The sequence below is a fragment of the Wyeomyia smithii genome, chromosome 3, assembly GCF_029784165.1.
Source record: "Wyeomyia smithii strain HCP4-BCI-WySm-NY-G18 chromosome 3, ASM2978416v1, whole genome shotgun sequence".
NCBI lineage: Eukaryota > Metazoa > Arthropoda > Insecta > Diptera > Culicidae > Wyeomyia > Wyeomyia smithii.
Window position 1 is genome coordinate 236,758,023 of NC_073696.1, and position 22,058 is coordinate 236,780,080.

Here is a 22,058-nt window from a genome sequence, read left to right on the forward strand (position 1 = left end):
AATTTTAGATGCGGAATTGGGAAGGGTTATGCCTCGACAGTAACTGCAGTCGAGTCCGTGTCCCTTCTTATAAATATCATTCCAATCAGTTCATAAGTAATTTCTAGGACCATACCCTCAAGACAATCTTGGGATTTAGACTATATAGCCACTTTGGCTTTATGGAAACTTTTTTCATTTCTTACAAGGTTGGCGGATCCACAACTTGTCCTCCTCCCCAATTTCTCTTCTGTTTCTCTCGATGACTTCGTTCGCCACTTCCACTTAAACTGGTTCATCAGCATCTTCAGTAGCTCTTTCGGCTGATAGACTTGGATTTTCAAATGTGGGAGTGAGGTTGAATTCAACCGAACCCGCTAAAACCCTTCTTATTTCCAGTCCTCATCTTTCCTGAACGTCGGTTTACGCCGGGAAGTGGCTCCTTGTGCTCCATGCACATGACTCCTTTGGTCTTATACCTCATAGAGAACCATTTGAAGACTGGTAGTTTGCTACCCACTGACGTGTTGGTGGTTTACCCGCCACACACGTTGTAGTTCCAAGACTATCTGAGAGGCGGTTGCATAAACCGCACTTCAGATGTCCGGTTCTTCGCACATTTTCCGAACTAAGTTGTTAAAAGAGACATGCTCAACTGTCAACTCCACTTTCTCACAGTCGGAACACATGGGGGACCTTACGTGACTGAACCTGTGTTGATATGGTTCCAGAAACTGGCCTGACAGGATATTTATCCGGTGGAAATAAATTTCTCCAAAAGGCTTCCTGACCCATCCGGATATTACCGGGATAAGTCGGGGCGTCCATCTACCCTTCACGGAATTGAACCATTCCTGCTGCCAGCGAAGCATCGAGAATGATCCTTTGGCACTTGTGTGTCCCCTGTGTCACGTTGGTCAAAGCATTCTACGTCCTCCCCAATGGCTATGCTGAAAGGCAGCATGCCGGACAGGGCGCAGATTACGTATGAAATTGTACCAAACGCACTCGCAACCCTCAGGCACATGAGCCTGTAGGTACTTACCGGTTAACCACGATAACTGTTAGTACCTATGGACGAAACTTGCCAGAAGTTGACGCTTGCTGCCATACACTGCTGAGCTATTCGACATCATTCTAGATAGTGCTGCAATAGCCGATAAGGCCCTCATACAGGCATAGTCAATTTTGCTTTTTTGGCGCTATTAAACACATTGATTACGTCGAGGGTGCTGAATGCGCAATAGCGAATGCGCTGGAGTGCCACCTCGGTCGTCTTGGCGACGGAAACAATAGCATCCAGAATGGACCTGGCTTTCCAGAAGCCACATTTTTAACTTGCCAGAACGTTCACACTTTCCGTGTACTTCACCAGTCTGTTGGGGATAATCTTTTCAATAACCTTGCCCGCAGTGTCTAGCAGACAGATAGGCCTGTAAGACTCGCCTCCATAGCTGGCTCCTGTCGGGCCCCTTGCAGGTCCAGGACTTATGTCTTCCCTCAAATCACCCGAAGCAACTCCGGAGGGCATACTGACCAGCCGTTCTTTAACTTGCCTTTCTTCAGTTCCAGGTTCGCATCTGCCAATGCTAGTCGGAAGGTAGCCTGGGTCCCCGCTAGACCCTTTCGGAGGCGGATTAACTTAGTGGCCACCTCCACTCCGCACTTTTCTTTAAGGGGTTGTGCAACATCACACTCCCCGGCCATTTCATCCAGGTTTTTAAGCTGGAGAGTCACTTTCGAGGAGAATTCTCGAGCCTGCACCTCTTTGCCAAGGACCTACACGGCTACCACCTTGTCGAAAGCGCCCTTGTTCTTCGCTCAAGAATTATCTTGCCAGTGCGATCGGTCCTCACATTCGCCCCAAAATCCTTGAGCTGGGGTTGCTCTTCATTTTCTTCAAGACTTCAGAGTACTTAAACCCGTCAATCTTGAGTTTGGGGGGCGTCCCTTCTGCTGCTCGCATTTTTTGACATTTGGCGGTCATTCTGTCGCCACTCCGTCTTGACGCTTTTTGCCTTGCTTGCACCATTCTCCTACTGCGGTAACCCATGGGTTTACCGCAGGTGCCGCTTCGGTCGACGTTCCCCCCTTTGAGCCTGTTTTTGTGCTAGCTTCCGAGGCTAGCTCCACGTACCATTTCTTCACGTTATTGGGGGCCGCTTTTCTCGGGTACTGCCTGGTTCGCTCACCGACCTGCCCCGTAGAGTTGATCACGGCAAACAAGGGCAAGAGGGCTTCGGTCTAAACCTGCTTAGATTCAGTTGCCCTTCTAGTCTTCACCCATTTTACAGGAGCTTCAATCCGAGCCACAAGCTCGGCGTACTCCTTTTGAGCTTCGTCAACGGTGGTCCAAAGTAGAAGGAGGTCCTGCTTCTGATCCCTGGCTCCTATTCGCCGTGAGCTCGATAATTGCATCGAGCTGTTGGGAGAGCACTGCCAACCTAGGCTGCTTGTACCTGCTCTTTTCGATGGCCCTGACTAGCAAGGGACCATCAACCATTACATCCGGTGTGGAAATGCGATGTCTTCCACCCGCGGACGGTTAGAGTTTCGGCTCTATCTGTCGCTTGCAGCCTCACGCTGTGATCTACACTGTAGCGAACCGGCTGGTGGTCCCTATTAGCGTAGCCATCGTCTAACCGTTAGTTCGTGATCAGTACAGGGCGACATTTTTACTGGATGTACTGTTGGTCCAAATGTTGTCCAGATTCAGGTTAAGCTTTGCTAACGCTTCTGACAAGATCCGACCCCTCTGGTTCAACCCGAACGTAGAAGTCACCCGCCACCACTAACGACGTTAGGCCCTTCAGTCTCATGGTTACGAGGTTACTCCGTTCACCTTTACAACCACGTATTTCTCGTTTGAGGTTGACACAACCTTCTAAACCTGAACCCGTACGTCGTCCATATGGCTGCCGTACTGGGCCTATCCGTGACCCAGTAACCGTTTCCCAGATGGGGATACGATGGCGATGTCCGACACCGACTAAGAGGCTGTTTGGAATAACAGCTGCTGGACCGCGTATAAGTGGTTTAGATTCAGTTGTGTCACCTTCACGCGCACGGCTGAGTAGTTGGTTCACTGGCATACTGATCAGTTAACCCTAATTTTACCTGTCTCCAGGGCCAGGTCCGCATCTGCCGGTCCTAGCCGAAAAGTTGCCATCTTTTTCCACATTGGGCCCTTTCGGAGACGAATTGATACAATGGCCACTTCCACCCCGCTTTTCTCCTTGTGCAACATCACACCCCATTTCGTCCGAGTTTTTAAGCTGGAGAGTCACCTCTGGGGTGAGTGCCCAAACTTGCCCCTCTTTCCCTAAAACCTGGTCAGCTATCGTCTTGTAGGTAGCTCCTTTATCCTTGGCGACCATCCGGAAGTCTAGTATCATCTCGCCAGTTCGACATCCGCCCCTAGGTCCTTGGGGTGTGTTTCGCCCTCATTTTCTTTAAGACTTCTGAGTACTTTGACCAGTTCGTTTTAAGTATGAGAGCATCTCCCTTGCTCATTTTTTTATTTTTTAAGTTTTGGTGGGGTCAAGCTTGCAAGTAATGAGTGACCCAGTAATGTCCACTAATTAAAGTAGTTGCGGTATAAGTCGAAAAATTTCATAGTGATTTCATCTTTTCATTCGTAAAATCAACGGCTGAAGTGCATTGAGAGTTTAATAAAGTTTACTGGAACGATGCTCCAATTTTAGACCCGCTTTGTAGACGGTAATTTTAAGAAGACAATAATTCTAATTTTGATGACTAACCGCGTGAAGGAAGACCAAAAACTTTCGAGGACGTTGATTTGGAGCATTTTCTCGATTGGGACCCATGCTAAACGCAAGAACAGTTTCTTAGGTGTAAGGAGTTAACAAGTAACTTAACAAAGTTTGAAACCGGAAATATTGTCAGTTGCATCTCAGTAGTCAGATTTGAAATGTTTTGACAGCTATCTGTTTGGAAATTATTCACCTTTCAGTGTTGAAAGTTTCATCTCGATTCGTGAAGTTTAAAGAAAGTTAAACTAAGTGGAAGATCCCATATGAAAAAACGCAGAAATACTGAAGTTGACCAAATCAAATATGCATGATGTTTCCGAGAACCGGATAACTATGACCAGCAGGGATGTCATGTAGAAAACCTCATGTAGTTTTCTACGTAGAATACCTCTGGTAGAATACCTAACCAAAAACGAGTATTCTACGGATTCTACGAAAACCTGCAAAGAGATTTTTGTGGTGAATAATATGAAGAATAAACGAAATTTAGGTTCAAAAATATTATTTATTTTTAATTGTGATGATTATTTTATGTGAATTGAGTACAAATTTGACATTTAAATTTCATTGGTTTTAATCTCCATCGATTAAATTTGTTTTGATGTGTTTCATAAGTTTTCTGATTAGGAATACCTCCCGTTTGCAAAATATTCTAGCGCTTTCTAGCCAGTACAAACAGCAAACCCAGGTATGTTTAATTTTATCTTCGAAACTTTATGTAAATTTGTAAATTTAATTAAGTAGCAATTCAGAACCCAAAAAATGAATAATTACTTAACTCAAAATTGAGTAATACTGTACCCAAAATGTGAGTAACAATCACTCAGTTTTTGAAACGCCTTATTTCACAATTATGCGTATTTACGGAGTTTATGAGTTGTTCCACTTTTCACGAAAGTGCTTGACGCATTTTAGAGTTATTTTTCCCGAGGTTGTAAAGAATTCTTCCTGCAACCTTTTTAAGTTGCATGGAATTTTTGGTGGGCTCTTTTTAAATATGCCATGAACCATTGAGATGTTGAGTACGCTCTAAATATATAAGATTTGACAGCGATTGTTCTGTAGAAATCAGGCCTTAGATGCGACTTTGCTGTTGCACTGACTTTTATGTGACGTATATTATGCGATTTTGCTTTCATTAGCATTTTTGGATGATAACGAATATGTTGTTGAACCGTGAATTACGATGGAAATTATTAAGTGAAAACTTTGTTTGCTTTTTTCAGTTTCTTTATCATTGCTTGTTTCGCCATAATCACAAAGTAGTCCAGAAATACACTTTCTTGCTTCTTCGTGTTTTATTTTTTTATATTATTTCTCCCGTTACTTAAATACACCTGCTCAGCGCAGCGAATGGCATTTTATGGCTCACACTGTGAATTTTCGAGTGTTTTTGAGAGTTTTCTACTTGCAAGAAGTTTTCTACCGTAAAAAAACGTAGAATACAGTTTTCTACGTAGATTACTTACGAGTCCCGGAAAATCACGTAGAATACCATCGCTGGACCAAAATTGTGCGAAGAGCAGAATATTCCTCAATATGTGAGAAGAGCAGAGTGAAAATTCACCGTTCACATCTCGTCCAGCATTAGAGCTGTGTGTAGCATTTTTTTACACTACACTTTTCTTTCTGCTTACACCACAGCTGAGCGAAACAAAAGTGATGAATCACTCTAAAGAGAAAAGCACCGCGGTGTGCAATGCTGAGATAAATTCGATAGTATTCGAAAGCAAACATGCGTGACGGGGGGCTGATCGAGATTTCTCCTCATTTGATTTTATACTAAAGAGACATACAGTAATAGCTCTGCAGTGAGCTTTGCTGTGTAGTTATTGAGCGTATTGTTCGTGTGTTCGCGCTGCTTTTTTCAAGCAATTGCATAGCTTTGCCCACCAGTGTGAGAGCAGTTGTGTTTTGCAGTGAAAGAAAATCTCATACACGGTAATTTTAATCTGAAGAGAAAAGTCAAGCCTGACCATAGAAAAATCAGAGTAATCATCGTAGTAAAAACCTAAATTAATCCACCTAGCGGTCGGACCCAGCCCTTCTCATTCAAACTTATTATTTGTAATAATAGATTTACATGAACGCTTCAATCCAATAAATGTGTATTCACTTTTTTGATGTTATAATAGAAATATTAAATATGAAATTTGACGTAATGTAAATGCTCAAGAAATAGCGAAATAAAAGAAATGACTCTTAATTTCGAAAAATTCAATCACGAGTGATACCAGGAACATTTAAATGGTACGATACCACATTAAAATTATATTGTGGCCACATATATTAATCAAAGCAGGTATAGTTTTAAATAGCCTTTGAATTTCTTTTCTTTCCATAACTGTTGAACCACATATCAAATTGTTATGAAGTTTGTTATTTGTAAGTTTGAGAGATGACTCGTTCGTATGATACTAGTTATGTTCAAATTAGTAGTGTAATATTTGAGATAATAGAATTTCGTTGTTATATTAACAATTTAATAGCTAATGGTTGCTTAGTTCGATTATAATCAAATGAAATGGGAACGTATAGGGCAGCCAAACTTTGAAACCACGTGTTTAATCATAATTCATCAGTTAACCTCTAACTAGCCCGTGCATCTGATAATACTATTGATCAAATCGGTTGTGTACTTTCTGAGATAATAAAGTTTCGTGATTTTTACAATTCGGTACATTACAGACGAAGTTACAGTTCGATTACAGTCAAATTCAATAGGGTGTTATTAGTCACCTAGACATTTCATTTGAAACTAATTTCGTGAAAATCGGTTCAGCCATCTCTGAGAAAAGCGGGTGAGTTTATGTATTGTTCGGAATAAGTTTCTTTTCATAGCTAGATTTCACATTTTTACACATAACAGGCAGACCTTTCATATGACACTGATTTTGTGAAAATCGGTCCAGCCATCTCTGAGAAACATGAGTGAAATTAAACAGTCTTCAAAAGACGTTTCTATTCATAACTTTTGAACCACATGTTCAATCTATGATGTTTCTTGATTTTTACCTTTTTAAACATAACCTCTAAAATAAAAATCCAATAACAATGAAATTTATGGGGCTTATGGGGCAACTAGAACTTTCATTTGCATATAATTTCATTAAAATCGGTCCAGCCATCTCTGAGAAAAGTGAGTGAAAATAAAAATCTGCACAAACACACACACACACACACACACATACACACATAAATGCATAAATGCTCAGCTCGTCGAACTGAGTCGAGTGATATATGCCATTCGGCCCTTTGGAGCACTTTCTTATCTTCGGTTTTGCAATTGATGGCTATACCTTTCTAGGAGAAAGGCAAAAAGTTGAAAAAATTATTAATTAAGAGTAAAATATTCGTGCTGAAGAAATAGTGAAATAAAAGAAATGACTTTGAATTTTGTACACTTCAATCACGAGCAATACCGGGAACGTACGAATAGCACAATACAAAATTTAAATTTTGTTGAGGTCATATGTTTTGATCAAAGCAGTTACAGTTAATTTTTAAACCACATATCAAATTGCTATGAAATTTCTTACTCGTTAGTTTGAGGGACACCCGTTCAAATGACACTAGATATGTTCAAATAAGTCGTGTGATCTTTGAGATAATAGACTTTCGTTGTTTTTAAAATTTAACACATAACGGTTGGAATAAAAATACGATACGATAGTCAAATAAAATGGGAACCTACAAGAAAGCCAAACTTTTCATTTGAGACTAAGATTGTTGAATGGGGAATGGGGATTGGGGAGCTGCGTAGCCGCAAGGTTACAGAGTCCGCTTTGTCAAGCGAATGGTCGTGGGTTCGAATCTTAGTAGAATCAGACCATTCGATGTCAAAACTGGACTTGAAGTATGGGTTCATTCTCAGGCTCCCCCCACCACTTACCCTTCCTTCACGCTGAAATCTATAACACCTTTGCGTGACTTTCTCTTAACAATACATAAGCCCCTCTTATTAATAAAACTGGCCAGAAGGACACACTACGAAACTTCTCCAGGGAATTATAATTGGTGATCTTTGGCAAGAGGAACGAGCATCGGTATAGTAGAACAGTAAGCGGGTAAAAGGAAGAGTATCACATTACACACAAGCACTGATAAACAATAATAATAAGCATGCCACTTCTCAATAGCGGTATTGCTAATAATAGAAGTGCGGGATACAACAGACACCCGGGCATATCTCACAATAGATCTACGATTCAGGTCGCAGTGAGAAAGTCCATACAGAAAAAAAAAAGATTGTTGAATTTAGTCCAGCCATTTTTGGGACAACGAGTGAATTTGAAAATTCACCGGAACATGTTTCTTTTCACAATTTTTGAACCACGCGTTTAATCACTATAAAATTTATCATATAACCTTTAACTAGCACGTTTATTTGAAACCAATATTATTCAAGTCGGTTGTGTACTTTCTGAAATAATGAAGTTTCGTGATTTTCATATTTTGATACATTACAGACAAAGTAAGAGACCGATTACATTGAAATTCAATAGGGTGTTATGAGGCAGCTAGACCTTTCATTTGACACTAATTTCGTGGAAATCGGTTCAGCCATCTGTGCGAAAAAAGAGTGAGTTTAAGTAGTCTTCGGAATATGTTTCTTTCCAAAGCTGGATTTCACATTTTTAAACATAACAGGCAAAGTAATAGTCCGACTGCAAAAAAATCAATAGGGTCTCATGGGGTAATTAGACCTTCCAAACACTGATTTTGTGGAAATCGGTTCAGCCATCTCTGAGAAACATGAGTTAGATTAAACACTCTCCAGAACATGTTTCTTTGAATAACTTCTGAACCACACGTTCAATCTTCATGAAACTCAAAAGTTTTTTGAGTAGCTCGTTCATTTGAAACCAATTTTGTTCAAATCGGTTGAGTAGTTTCTGAGATAATGAGGTCCGTGATTTTCACATTTTTAAACATAACCTCTAAACCAAAAATCCGATTGCAAATAAATTCAATAGGGTCTTATGGGGCAACTAGACCTCTCATTTGCAATTAATTTCATGAAGATCGGTCTAGCCATCTCTGAGAAAATCGAGTGAGATTGGGAGAGCGTTACACACACACACACACACACACACACACACACACACACACACACACACACACACACACACACACATACAGAAACACACACACAAACAGAAAATGCTCAGCTCGTCAAACTAAGTCGATTGATATACGAGATTCGACCCTTTGGAGCACTTTTATACCTTTGGTTTTTTTAGTGATTGCTATACCTTTCTAGGAGAAAGGCAAAAAACCATCAGCAGCGGAACTATCCAGCCCTCTCGGATCGAAATATCGCCAAAATAATTTGATGCAAAAACTAGAACTGGCCTAAGCAAAACCTAGTAGCTAAAACACGCACTCAAAAATAGTACGAGTAGGCTCAGATGAAGTACAAAGGATGCTTGCTTATGTCCCCGCCGAGTTCAAGTTTGTTTGCAGCACAAGAAATTTGCAGCTGTTAACAGAAAACCATGGTTTTTATCACGAACAAGACGATGGACTCAACAGTATACAAGCAAGAGTACCTCAAAACCTAGTTATATCATTTATTATGGCACACATCCTGTTAAGCTTTGGCCAGACTTTGTGAACTCCCATTACAGCTAGAAGGTAGCTCATTGGTACCGTGACAAAGCTGGATTTCATCACAAAGGATCGGCCGATTATACACGCTGGAAAGGTCATGCTGTGTGTTTTTGAGAACCAGATCGGGGTTATTATGAGCTCTTGAAATCCAACGAAACCATCTCTGGGGAACGATACCAGCGTTGATTGATGCGATTAAGCTGAGTACTGCGAGCAAATTAGCCGCAGTACGAGCAGAGACACAAAAAAGTGATTCTACTGCATGACAACGCTCGGCCTCATACGGCAAAAGTCGTTAAAACTTACACAGAAACGCTTAATCGAGAAGTAGTGCCCCACCCGCCAGATTTCCCAAATATTGCGCGCTCCGATTAATACTTGTTCTGTTCGATGGCACATGACCTGGCTGATTAGTAGTTCGGCTCATCGAAAAATGGCTTGATTCGGGGATAGCTTCAAGAGACGAATATTTCTATCATAACGGTATACGAACTCTACCAAAAATAATGGGCAAAGTTGAAGCTAGCGATAGTGATTTATAGGTAACTATTTATTTAAAATAGAGTTACATTTTTGTAGAACTTAGTTGCGCACCTAATAATATTGTTAATATCTTATTTTGTGACATTTTTGGCACTCTGACTATTTCTTAAACACATTTCATTTTTACAAACACGTGCCAAAATGATGGTGCAGACACAGCGCAACAGTACGAGATATTCAACAATTTCCGACCAATTTAATAACATCTTAGAGGGCAATTTTTTTCAACTCCGAAACAGTCATAGAATTCATCATAAATTATTGCAATTTTATATCAAAAATCATCATTTATTACCCACCAACACAAGAGCAAAAAATATTTTTTTGGCGCAGTCATTGCAGGTTGTTAATGCACAAATGCATGTTGTAGTTGAAATCTAGTACCACTCAAGAGGTTAACCGTCTCACTCAGTGTTGGTTTGTGGTAACAAGTTTCGCATGTAACACCACTCTTTCCACCAAATTGCTAGTGATTTCGACTGTATAATTATAATCGGTGAACCGACTTCGGTTTAAACGGCTACAAGTTTCTAGAATGGATTTCACTTGTTTAGAACCGCAAAGCGGTTTGCTCAACTGTGTTCATTTCTAGTAATAAGATTATTTTATTCCAACTATCGAATCATTCTTTAAGCTGTAAAATAAGCCATATTTAACTGCCGCCTTTTTCTACATTCACACTTCTGCCCCCTATAATAAACAATCCCTCAACTTAATCAACATCAGTGGGCGTCATCAACATTAGAAATAAATATTTATACTCCACTTATTAATTCGCAACGTGATACCGTGCTAAGTAAAAGAGGGAGTGGTGCTGCTGCAGCAATTCATCGCTGGACTGTGAACGGTATCGGCTCAGTTCCCATCCCGCATCCAAACCGACCAGTTCTTTCGTGGAAGAAAATGTGTTGGAACAATTCGAGAGACGTTTACGCAGTTATCGCTCCCTGTGCCGTAATGGCTAAGTGCTTGGGGCTAGTTCCGCTCTACGGTAGTGACAAAAATATTACTAGGTGGCAACGCTTAGCTAACCTACTGCATCTGATTGTAATGTTAGCTATCATCATTTGGATGGCTTATTTCTGCATCCAAACCGATCTGAAACTCCCTTCGGGTTCGGTGGTAATGAGCCAAAGTGGAGCTATTTCGATTTTTATGTACTATCTTCAACCGATATGTGGAACAGTCGGTAATCGAATTCATAACGAAGCTATTGGTCATATTTTCCAAAGGATTCAAGCAGCCGACGATAAGGTTCTAGATGATGAATACGTGCTCGTAGAAAATTTCACAATTCACGTATAGTTTCTCGATTTCAGCTCAACTCATTGGGTCTCCAGAATACCTATTTTGACCAATGGAAAATAGCTATCGGTTTAGTCATATCTAGTATAATTAGTTCGTTAATCTTGTTTGTATCCCTCGAGGGCATATTTGAAATACAATATCTGTTTGGAACAATGTTTTTCCTCTTACATTATGTATTAATGTGCTCTTATGCAACCATCCTAGCGTTGCAGTTGCTACGTCGCTTCCAGAGCTTGGCTAAACTATTTAGGTAATTCCAATCCCAAGTGGCAAGCAAATCCGATTAGAGTAAACCTTCCTTCCAATATTCAAGTTTGATGAAATTGTAAATCGTCCAACCGAAACATTCAACACCCCTTCTCATGTGTGTAATCTCGATTGCTGTCTTTGCAGGATGTACTTTCCAACGAATCCGACATGCAGCGGTTTCCCGTCGGTCCATACGGAGACGACCGTGTGCAGTGAGAAGGAACAGCTTACTGTCATCAAGCAGATCAAAATATTGCACGACAAACTCAACGATGTGGTGGAGTTGGTTAATTACTGCTTCTCAGTGCAGGTAAGTTGCAGGTGGGAACGATCACGGGTTGTGGATTTGAATGACATTAGCAGGAACAAACATACTACAGCGTACACACTACTGATTCTGGTTCTGCTTCGATTGCAAGTGTGTAGGGTGAATCTAGCGAAGCGATTGCATGAGTGAATGAGATGCCACAGTTTCGAGGCTCTGCATCTAGAGGTACTCTAGCACTGAATCACAGTGTTCAAGCTTTTCAACCTTTTGGTTTACTCATCACTTGAGCACTGATTCACCCGGGCGTAAAGTCTCGAAATGCGGCTTTTCACCCAGAGGCAGTGTCTATCCCGTGTATTATACCGCTATACAACAGATGGTATAGCACTTATGCAGCGTGAATATCCTTAGGTGGTGAATTCCGTGGAAATTGAACGATAATGAGGAGCTGCAGTATGTTGCATTAGTTAGTAGCGAACAGTGGGACAATCTGGTATGTTAGTAAATGTTGCTTTGATATCGCGAGAAACTAGTTTTTCAACAGCTGCGGTTGCATTCACTTTCGGAAGCAGGTAGCCTTCAGGATTCTTCCACCAGTTTAGTCCAATAAAAAATTCTTATTCGTTCAACTTCTCGCGAAAGCGTATTATATGATTGTATTTGGGGGTTTTTGAAAATGTTTAAGGAAATGGTACAAAATCGACTCGAGGAAAATGATGCATAAAAAACTAATAAAGTTATTGAGACAAATTTCGCTTGCATGCTTTAAATTCAAAACAAAGCTTTATCAAAAGTTGGTGCCAATCTGAAGAAATTTGAGAGAGTACTTTGCAAAAGATAATTTCTATCAACTCAAGTATTAAATATATAACTGAAGGCATGATTATTAAGTGTGTATTAAATATGTTCTATTTTAGTTTTTTTAACATTTTTAGTTCAAACCGAAAGCCTGGGTCAATATTTTTTAGAATGAAAAACATACCCAATCAGAACAGCATAGCTAAAAGATTACTTAATTCTATCAACACGAGATACAAATAACATATTTTGATACGATTTTGAATTTTCCCATATGCTTTTGATAACACAATTGAATCTTAATGAGTATTAATAACTAATCCTGAAATGACAACTTTTGTCATGAAAAAATTCTAACAAATTTTTCGTCCGTACCAAAACCTGCTGTTTCTAACAATGGTTGTTATTAAACTGTTCTATATGCTATCTAATTTTGTTAGAAAGTTGATACATTAGTAACAAAGTTTGATATGGTATCAAAGTAGTAGAATAATTTTTGTTATCATTTCTGTTATTTTAACATCTAACGGGATCATGTTGAAAACACAACCTGATAAGTTTTTCCCATGACAAACTAACAGCTTCTGTTACATTATTGTTTTGTCCTTTCGATCGGGTAATCAGATTTGAAATTCGAATAAAATAACTGAAAGTTGCATTTTACTGTATCAAATAAGCCCTTTCGAATGACTCTTCTAACGATAAGTCATTCGAATGTCATCATTAGGAACAGCAGCGAATTCCGCGAAATCCAGCATCGGCCGCGAAATTACCCAAAATCCGCGAAATGCCGCGAAAACCTGCAACACGATCAAATCTAAAGATTAATGAGCAACGGGAGGCCTTTTCCTATGCAACCAATAAGATGGAATAATACTAATACTCTCTTACAACGAGATTTTGTCAGCCTGGGTTGAATTGTTTTCGGACGGTTCGGTTACTAGATCCTCTTTGAGCAAAGATTTTGGCGATCGGAGACCTGCATGATAGAGTTCCAGAGTGTGCAAAATCGAAGTTGAAAGATGTACCTACTAAGTTCAAGTAGCAAACATTTTTACATATTTAAAAATACGCACCAGTGAGATTGATATTATAATTTTGGCAAGTATTCGAAACGCAGACGGTTTCTTGAGGTTTTCCGGTTGGCAAATAAATATCTATAGATTCCCGGGAAATCGGTAGATGCGGAATGCAGCGTGATTCAGAAAAACGTACCTTCCGACACCAAAATATGATTGAAGACAATTTGACAGTAATCCGTTCAGCAAAGAAATCATGAATCGTACGGTTCAATTACCGTATATTAAATTGAATAAAACAGGTTTTTTATTGTTTTTACCCGAAAAACCACTTCATTTGGCGTTTTCTAAAAAAAAAGGTTGCCGCGAAATTACCACGAATTCTGAATATTTTCTATTTTACCACCCGCGAATTCTCAACTTTTTTGCCGCGAATTACCACTGTCTCTAGTCATCATTACACGGGCATTGAATATTCAATATTATGCAATTTCACAATCCTTTGCTTGAATTTTTGTGCTTCGCTTTGAGGTAAACTTCCAGTTATTTGTAATACAGAAAAAATATTTCCACTCAACATAAGAAGGAGTTTAACGCATTGAATTTACGCTTATTAACCATAAACATTGACAGTATAAATCAAGTCGCAGCCCCTTTCAAAAATAAAGTCAAAGTTTCTCTAATTTTCTCATGATTTATATTTATATTTTGCTACTATCTCTGGAACTGTTATGCTTATAGACATTCTGCGAAATGCAATTTGTTACCGCTTTCTCTTTCTTTTTCCTGCTGGAGTAGTCGTTCATGGGCTGAAAAGCAACGCTCATTGTCCATCGGATTCAAATCAAAAAGGACCCGAGTTTCTTGTTTTTGAAACATTCCCAAAGCATTTTGTCGGTTAGAAATGGTTTGGCGGTTAACTCCTTCTCCTCCTTGGCGGTTAGAACTGAAGCAAGCTGTTCATGCGTTTTGCATTGAAGGTTTTTGAACTTCTTTGAAGGTTTTTGAACTTCTTCATGTGGACAATCGTCAGAATCGAAAATAAATTTTTTAAGATAACGAAACCAATCACGGCAAGTAGTTTCACTTAGAGCAGCATTTCCGTGAACTTTTTACACTCTCGATGCGCTTCAGCCGTAGTGTTTCTTGAATGAAATGAGAAATGTAACACTTCCCGCAATTGACATTTTCACACAATTAACAGTAAATTACGCCACAACAAAATCATTTACGTGTCAAAGAGGTTTGTTAATCAAACGTCTCCGATGAACCAATACGTACGATGAAACAAGCTTGAAGATGTCAACATCTTGAAATGAAACCTCAAAAACACATTAACTATCTGCTTTAATATTTATGATATTACAGTATTCTTGCTGCATATTTGGTGGAGAACTTGCAAGAACAAAAAGCATTGTTAATGTATACGGCCTTACCGCCAGCATCGCAATAAAATTGTAAGTCCTCAAATTTAAGAGCAGATAGAGAGGGAATACTTTGAACATTTTTTGGTGATAAAATATCAGAATACGATGAAAACAGCGCTACTTCCAAACACTGTTTCTTCCAAAATGTTATTTTTTACTTCAATTCGGACATGTAAAAACTGTATCCAGTAGGAAATTTTCTCAGCTACTTTATATTGCAAGTTAAAGCCACTTTAAAAAAGTATTCAAGGTAATAAAAAGTTGACTAACTTTCAGTGCACACCGGGCCAGAAATGGAATCTAGCGGAACGAAATTAATAGCGCTCTTAGGGTTTGACCAATCGGTTTTCGATCTTCTACAAAGCTTCTTGGTAAAGTTAGGATGTCATTTTGGCTATTTGAATTGGTTCGGAATTTAGCCGCAAAGGTGGCGTTGCGATGCCAACTTCTTTCCCTTACACGCTAGAGCTTTGCGGTATTCTACAAAGTTGTAGATCTCTGAATTCCATGAAACTTTACAGAACATACGAAATTTCTAACTCTTCAAGTTTCAGAGATCTACGAGTTTTTATAAATTTTATCTGAATTTCACATTTTATAGTGATAATTTTATAAATTCACTCGAAATAATTTCCTCACATTTTTTTTCTCGATATAAATTGACAATTACGTCGTTTTCTTCCGAGCACAGAAGTTTCTGAAGTACTTAAGTGAAAATAATACACAAAATTTGAAAAAATACATAATTTTGTGAAGTAGATATCTCAGCGGGTAGCAAGTATTAGCAAACCATGATTTTTTCTAAAAATTGTCCATCAAAAAATCTTAATTTTCTGAAAATTTGAAAGAAGTGTTTTCTGGTGTTTTTGTGATATTTCAGTTTGAATATAACCATAGGTTTCAGATAAAAATACAATTGCTATGTATTTATTGCTTGGAATACACGGTCCAGTACTCTGATACTCTATTCAACCTATGTGCAGTCTTCAGCAGAGTTTCTCAGTGTAATAAGAACTTCAATTTGACGCTCAGTTTAGTTCGCAATTGGCCGCAGAGATGGCGCTTCGACACCAACTTTTTATTCTTACACGCTAGAGCTCTGCAGTTTTCGACGAAGTTTTACATTAGAAAATTTTATGTAACTTCGTAGTAGAAACAAAAATTCTGTCTCTTAATTTTTTTTTTGAAATTTACGAGTTTTTGAAGAATTTGTTTGAGTTTCACATTTTTTGTAATAGTTTTGTGATTCGGAACATTAAAATCACCAAAGAATATGCAATTTTCTGAATCAGCATACGTTTTCGATTTAAGTATGCGTCGAGTTTTCGTTAGTAAAGCTAGGCTTATTGAGAGTAGATCCGTGCTATTGGATCAAATGTTACTTTGTTTGTTTCGTAGCCAAATCCAAAACGACGTAATTATTCAATTTATATCGAGAAAAAAACTGTAAGAAATTATTTCGAGTGAATTTATAAAATTATCACAATAAAACGTGAAATTCAGATAAAATTTATAAAAACTCGTTGATCTCTGAAGCTTGAAGAGTTAGAAATTTTGTATATTCTGTAAAGTTTCATGGAATTTAGAGATCTACAACTTTGTAGAATACCGCAAAGCTCTAGCGTGTAAGGGAAAGAAGTTGGCATCGCAACGCCACCTTTGTGGCTAAATTCCGAACCAATTCAAACATCTAAAATGACGCCCTAACTATACCAAGAAACTTTGTAGAAGATCGAAAACCGATTGGTCAAACCCTAAGAGCGCTATTAATTTCGTTCCGCTAGATTCCATTTCTGGCCCAGTGTGCAGAATGGATTAACGTTAAGACATACCCGTAGAAAAGTTCTTTCATCAAATGTGGCCCTCTGTCAAAACACACTTGCAACAGATTTAAATGTGGATATTCGGAATACTTTTTGAACTTCTTTTTTTTTTGTTCACACAACATTTATTTGACACGGCACAATGTTGCCTTTTTCCTAGAAAGGTATAGCAATCACTAAAAAAAACCAAAGGTATAAAAGTGCTCCAAAGGGTCGAATCTCATATATCAATCGACTTAGTTCGACGAGCTGAGCATTTTCTGTATGTGTGTGTGTGTGTGTGTGTGTGTGTGTGTGTGTGTATGTATGTATGTAACGGTTTCCCAATCTCACTCGATTTTCTCAGAAATGGCTGGACCGACTTTCATGAAACTAATTGCAAATGAAAGGTCTAGTTGCCTCATAAGACCCTATTGAATTTTATTGTAATCGGATTTTGAGTTTCGAGGTTATGTATCAGAATGTAAAATCACAAAACTTCATTATCTCAGAAACTACAAAACCGATTTGAACAAAATTGGTGTCAAAAGAACAGGCTTGTTTTTTGAACCATTTGTGAAATAATTTTATAATGATTGGATAAGTAGTTCAAAAGTTACGCAAAGAAACATGTTTCGAAGACTGTTTAAACTCACTCATTTTTCTCAGAGATGGCAAGACCAATTTTTTACAAAATTAGTATCATATGGAAGGCCTTGTTGCGCCATAGGACCCAATAGAATTTTGTTGTTATTGGACTTCAACTTCGTCCGTTATGTATAATAAGGTGAAATCAAGCTATGAAAAGAAATATGTTCCTTAGACTGCTTGAACTCACCCTCTTTTCTCAGGCCTGGATGGACCGGTTTTCACGAAATAAGTTGCAATAGAAAGGTCTAGTTGCCTGATCGGAATGAATTTTATTATAATCGGACTGTAACTTTATCTGTTATGTATCAAAATGTAAAAGTTATGAAACTCCATTGTCTCAGAAACTACACAACCGATTTGAACAAAATAGGTATCAAATGAACGGGCTGTCTTTAAAACCCCTCAATAACGAATGTTATGATGATTGAACATGTAGTTCGAAGGTTATGAAAAGAAACGTGTTCAGAAAACTTTATCAAATTCACTCGTTTCGCCAAAGATGGCATCACTGATTTCAACAATCTTAGTTTTAAATTGAAGGTTTAGTTGCTTTATTGGTACCCATTTAATTTGATTATAACACTGGATGACAAAATCGAAAAAATGCTGCTCTAAAGCTCATAATAATTGCCCTAGAAAGAAAAAAAATCACAGGATAAGCTATAATTTTTCATTTTTTCTTGGTTTGACCTTCGGGACAACACTTGTGTTGACCAGTGTAATCGGACTTTTATTTTGTCCATTATGTGTTAAATTGTAAAAATATTGAAAATCTCTTCTTTCAAAGATTACACGACTTATTTAAAGAAAACAGGTGTCGCAAATTCGGATTTCAAAATAAAGTATGAAGTTGATTCCTGGTCTTAGAGCATCATCCCGGGTACTGAAAAACTCACATTGGGTAATGTTTGTCCCTTTTAGACTGGTAGAAACCGGAAGCTATTGTCTAGAAATTTAAAATGGCGTCTGAAGATTATTTTTGGCCTCAGGGTATCATACCGCTTCTTCAAATCGTATTGGATGATATTTGTCACTTTAGGCTGTTGATCGGAATCTTCGATCTTCGCCATCGAAATACTCAGATTAGGCTGTTCGGCAATTTTATGATGGATTTTATGATTATCAGGCAACCAGAAGTGGTCATCTGGATTGAGAATTGGATTTAAGGTCCGATTCTGGCCACTGGGTATAATTCAGGTTTCATAAACCTATATTGATTGGTATTTGGCCATTCATTGGATGCCTCTCAGAAACGATCAGTAATATCAACTGCGTTAAAGAATTTCAATTTCACTGATGAGAGCATTCAAATTAATGTATAAGGAACAACATTTAATTATACATTATTTGAAATCTACTGACTAACGTTGACTTGAAGAATCTGAATATTTATAGGCAGTATATGCGTACAAATCGATTAAACCATAATCAAAAACAACATCGCATCATATAGTTGAAAGAATTTAATTTTTTTTGCGTGATTGTTATTTGTGTTAATTTATATTCATATCGTTGGTTTCGTGCAACACTGGCACAACTCAAAAAACATAGTTTCGAGAAAAACGCGTTTGAATCCTTATTTAACACCTTTGGGTCTACTTTGTCCAAGTTAAAACCTTATTTTTACTAACTTTATGGAGAAATTTTCATTTGTGCAGCAAAGGCACTTCTACTCATAACACTGGAATTTTTGTGATTTTCGAAATCGGATCTCGTGTGATGAAACTTAACAGTATTTGGCATTGTTTGCCAACAAAAACTCAAAAATGCAAAATTTTGAGTTGTGCCAGTGTTGCACGAAGCTGATGATATGTTTAATTTAAATGTTCGGTATAGTTGTGCTGTTGGCTACCAAAAATTTGTTGTTTAGAATGAATAACAAATCCAGCAGAAATAATCAAGGTGTATATTTTAAGTAGTGGAGTTAATCTATTTCAACAAATTATAAGTTCGAAGGAAAAAGGCTGGGTCTCACCGCTAGGTGGATTAATTTTTTTTTTTAACTTCAGTGTACCAACAGTACACAAATAATATTGAACAGTTTGAACCATTTGATTTCTCAAGTTTATTCTGGAACATTATGTGTTTTGTTTTCTGCATCGAATGGATTTTCCGCAAACTCGTTCATGGGGTCGACAACAGGCCCTGATTAACTAAGCAACTTTGCATACGTTATTATTTGATGTAAGACTAACGGCTATCTGAAAGTTAGGCGCCTGAATTTGAAAATCTAGTATTTAACCATGGAAAAAGTGGGCAGTACGCTTATATATCAACCATTTCTCAACAGATCAGATCTCGAGCTTTTGGCATTAACCGATCAAAAATTCTTTCACGGTTGAGATTATGTAATAAAAACTACCAATTGATTTAGATAAGCTATTGCAAAAACTGGTAAATAAAATGGATTGTTAAAATCATAGCGGGCAACCAATCACTACCTTTTTTCCCCAGCACAGTCGACACAAAAATAAGCTGAAACGGTTTGTTTTTGTTGTTGTTGTTGTTAAACTCACTCTACGCCTACCAAAAAATTAACTCTCAGTAGTCATGTATCGGGGGATTTCGGCTAAGCGGTCTTTTAATTTGGAAACACTTATTTGATTCTGTCCAACGTTTCAACAGAATCAACAGAATCAAATAAGTGTTTCCAAATTAAAAGACCGCTTAGCCGAAATCCCCCGATATCAATATTACGGTCGATTCCCAAATTATAGTAGTCATGTATAGAAGCCTCAGCTTGCAGGAAGTTAGTCTTCATTGTATTACCTATTACTGCAGTGAGAGGATGGTCGACTCTTACTGGAAACTGGCTCGATTCACAGCTGGTGGAGCAGGAGCCGATTTGAGCGTAGCAAGGCTTAGCAGGCGACTCATTCGATCGCAGCGTTTCAGAGCAGACAGACCAACCGACGAACTGCAGGATTGCAAAGCACTGCTGAACATGTCCGAACATGTCAGTAATTTTGAAACTTAAATATCTTCATTTATATGGAGCAGGGGGGGAAGGTCAAGTTCTTCCAAATCTTTTCTCCCAGAGGCATAGAACTCACTTTTTTCCATATACATAAAAATATTATCAATATTGTCATATACGGTTTTGAGACATCGATTCTGAGTTGTTTAAGGGGTTATATACCTTTTAGTTTTCAAAAAATCGAATTTTTTTTTATTGCATTATCTTGAACTGCAACATCTTGAGAACATTCTCACAAATTTTCATAAAGATCTGAGCAATAAGGCGAAAGTTGGAGCGATTTGCAACACACCTCGCTGCGGCCACATAAGCTAAACTTGAAACTTTAAACGCGATTATCTCGGTATAGTCTTTTTCGAAACAAGACTTAGCCGTGATCCCGATTGCGGGAAAACTAATGAACCGATTTTCTTCATCTTTTTTTTAATTTTCGTTGTTAAATTCGCCGGTCCTTGAGCGATCGCTTTTTGAAACATACAGTTACATTTTGCCGCAAAAAAAAATTTAATGCAATTTTTGGCGCTCAAAACGTGCGATCGTTCAAGGACACGGCACACTTCTAAACCAATGAAATAATATGAGTTTTTTGATTTCGGTTGACCCGCTGAGTCTCTATCAGGATCACCGCAGGCCTCTGCAAAAAAATAGCGTTCCGGGGAAACAGCCATTACTCCAGTAATAAATGGTATATCTCAAAATCAAACGTAATTTTTTGCTGTTGATAAACTGTACTTTCAGAAAAATACTACTTCGATGCAATAAAAATGGTGCTATGCACTTAAAAATAGATTCAAACTTCCCTCATTGTTCTCGACCAAAAAAGTATATAACCCCTTAAAGCAGTCTCGGAAACGTTTTCGCTGCAACTCCCCAAATAGCGACCAGATACTGCAGTTTAGATGGTACAAATTCGTGGTACATAGTAATTCGCTGTTTTTGAGGAAGCAGCCTTGATATTCTCCAAAATAAGCCACAGTAAGAACTTACACCTTTTCTTGAATGATCTACATGGGTGTGCAGCTTAGAGTAGTGTAGACATCTAACCGAGATATTTGAAGCTGCCTGAGCAATTCCACAAAAAACGGGCAACCAATTTATTTGACCACGACTTATTTTTGGGAAGCTAATTAAAAATGCTATTTTGGATAGGTATTAATGATTACAAATATTTTTAGAGCCAAAACGGTTTGTTTGATTGGTATGACGCTTTGGCAAAGCTGTAGTTGATATTTTGTACTTCCATAGAATTCCATTTTTTTTTTTCATATTTTCACTCATTTGATTGGCTATGTCAACAGAGTGTGTTGCTGCGAATGTCACAGATGTATCATCAGCAAACAATCTAGGTTTTACATGCAAATGAGGTCTGATAAGATCATTTATATGGAGCAAAAACAGTAAAGGTCTCAAGTTGCTCCCTTGTGGAACTCTAACCGTAATTCATTTTCTGGTGCTTTCGATACCAATAATTGAGACATACTAAGTTGTTTCCGACAGATAGCTTTCGAATAGAGTACTAGCTATGCTCCGGATACCATAATATTTCATTTTCCTCAGTAAGAGGTCATAATCAATGGTTTCAAATGCTTTCTAGCACAATTTTTTTCCGAAAGGTCGTCTGGCGGTGATCTCCGCCAATGAGTGAGGACGT

At 38.3% G+C, this 22,058-nt stretch overlaps 1 protein-coding gene across 5 annotated transcripts in view; it reads left to right on the forward strand.

Moving 5' to 3' along the window:
• Positions 1-22,058, forward strand: part of LOC129727139 (uncharacterized) — a 103,875-nt gene that overhangs the window by 75,831 nt on the left and 5,986 nt on the right. For 3 of the 5 annotated variants that reach the window (XM_055684631.1, XM_055684630.1, XM_055684632.1), the window contains one exon: positions 11,610-11,775. In XM_055684631.1, coding sequence (XP_055540606.1) covers positions 11,610-11,775 — 166 coding nt within the window. Of the gene's footprint in view, positions 1-10,782; positions 11,163-11,227; positions 11,467-11,609; positions 11,776-22,058 lie in introns of those variants that run through there. The other 2 variants (XM_055684634.1, XM_055684633.1) reach the window with 2 other exon arrangements.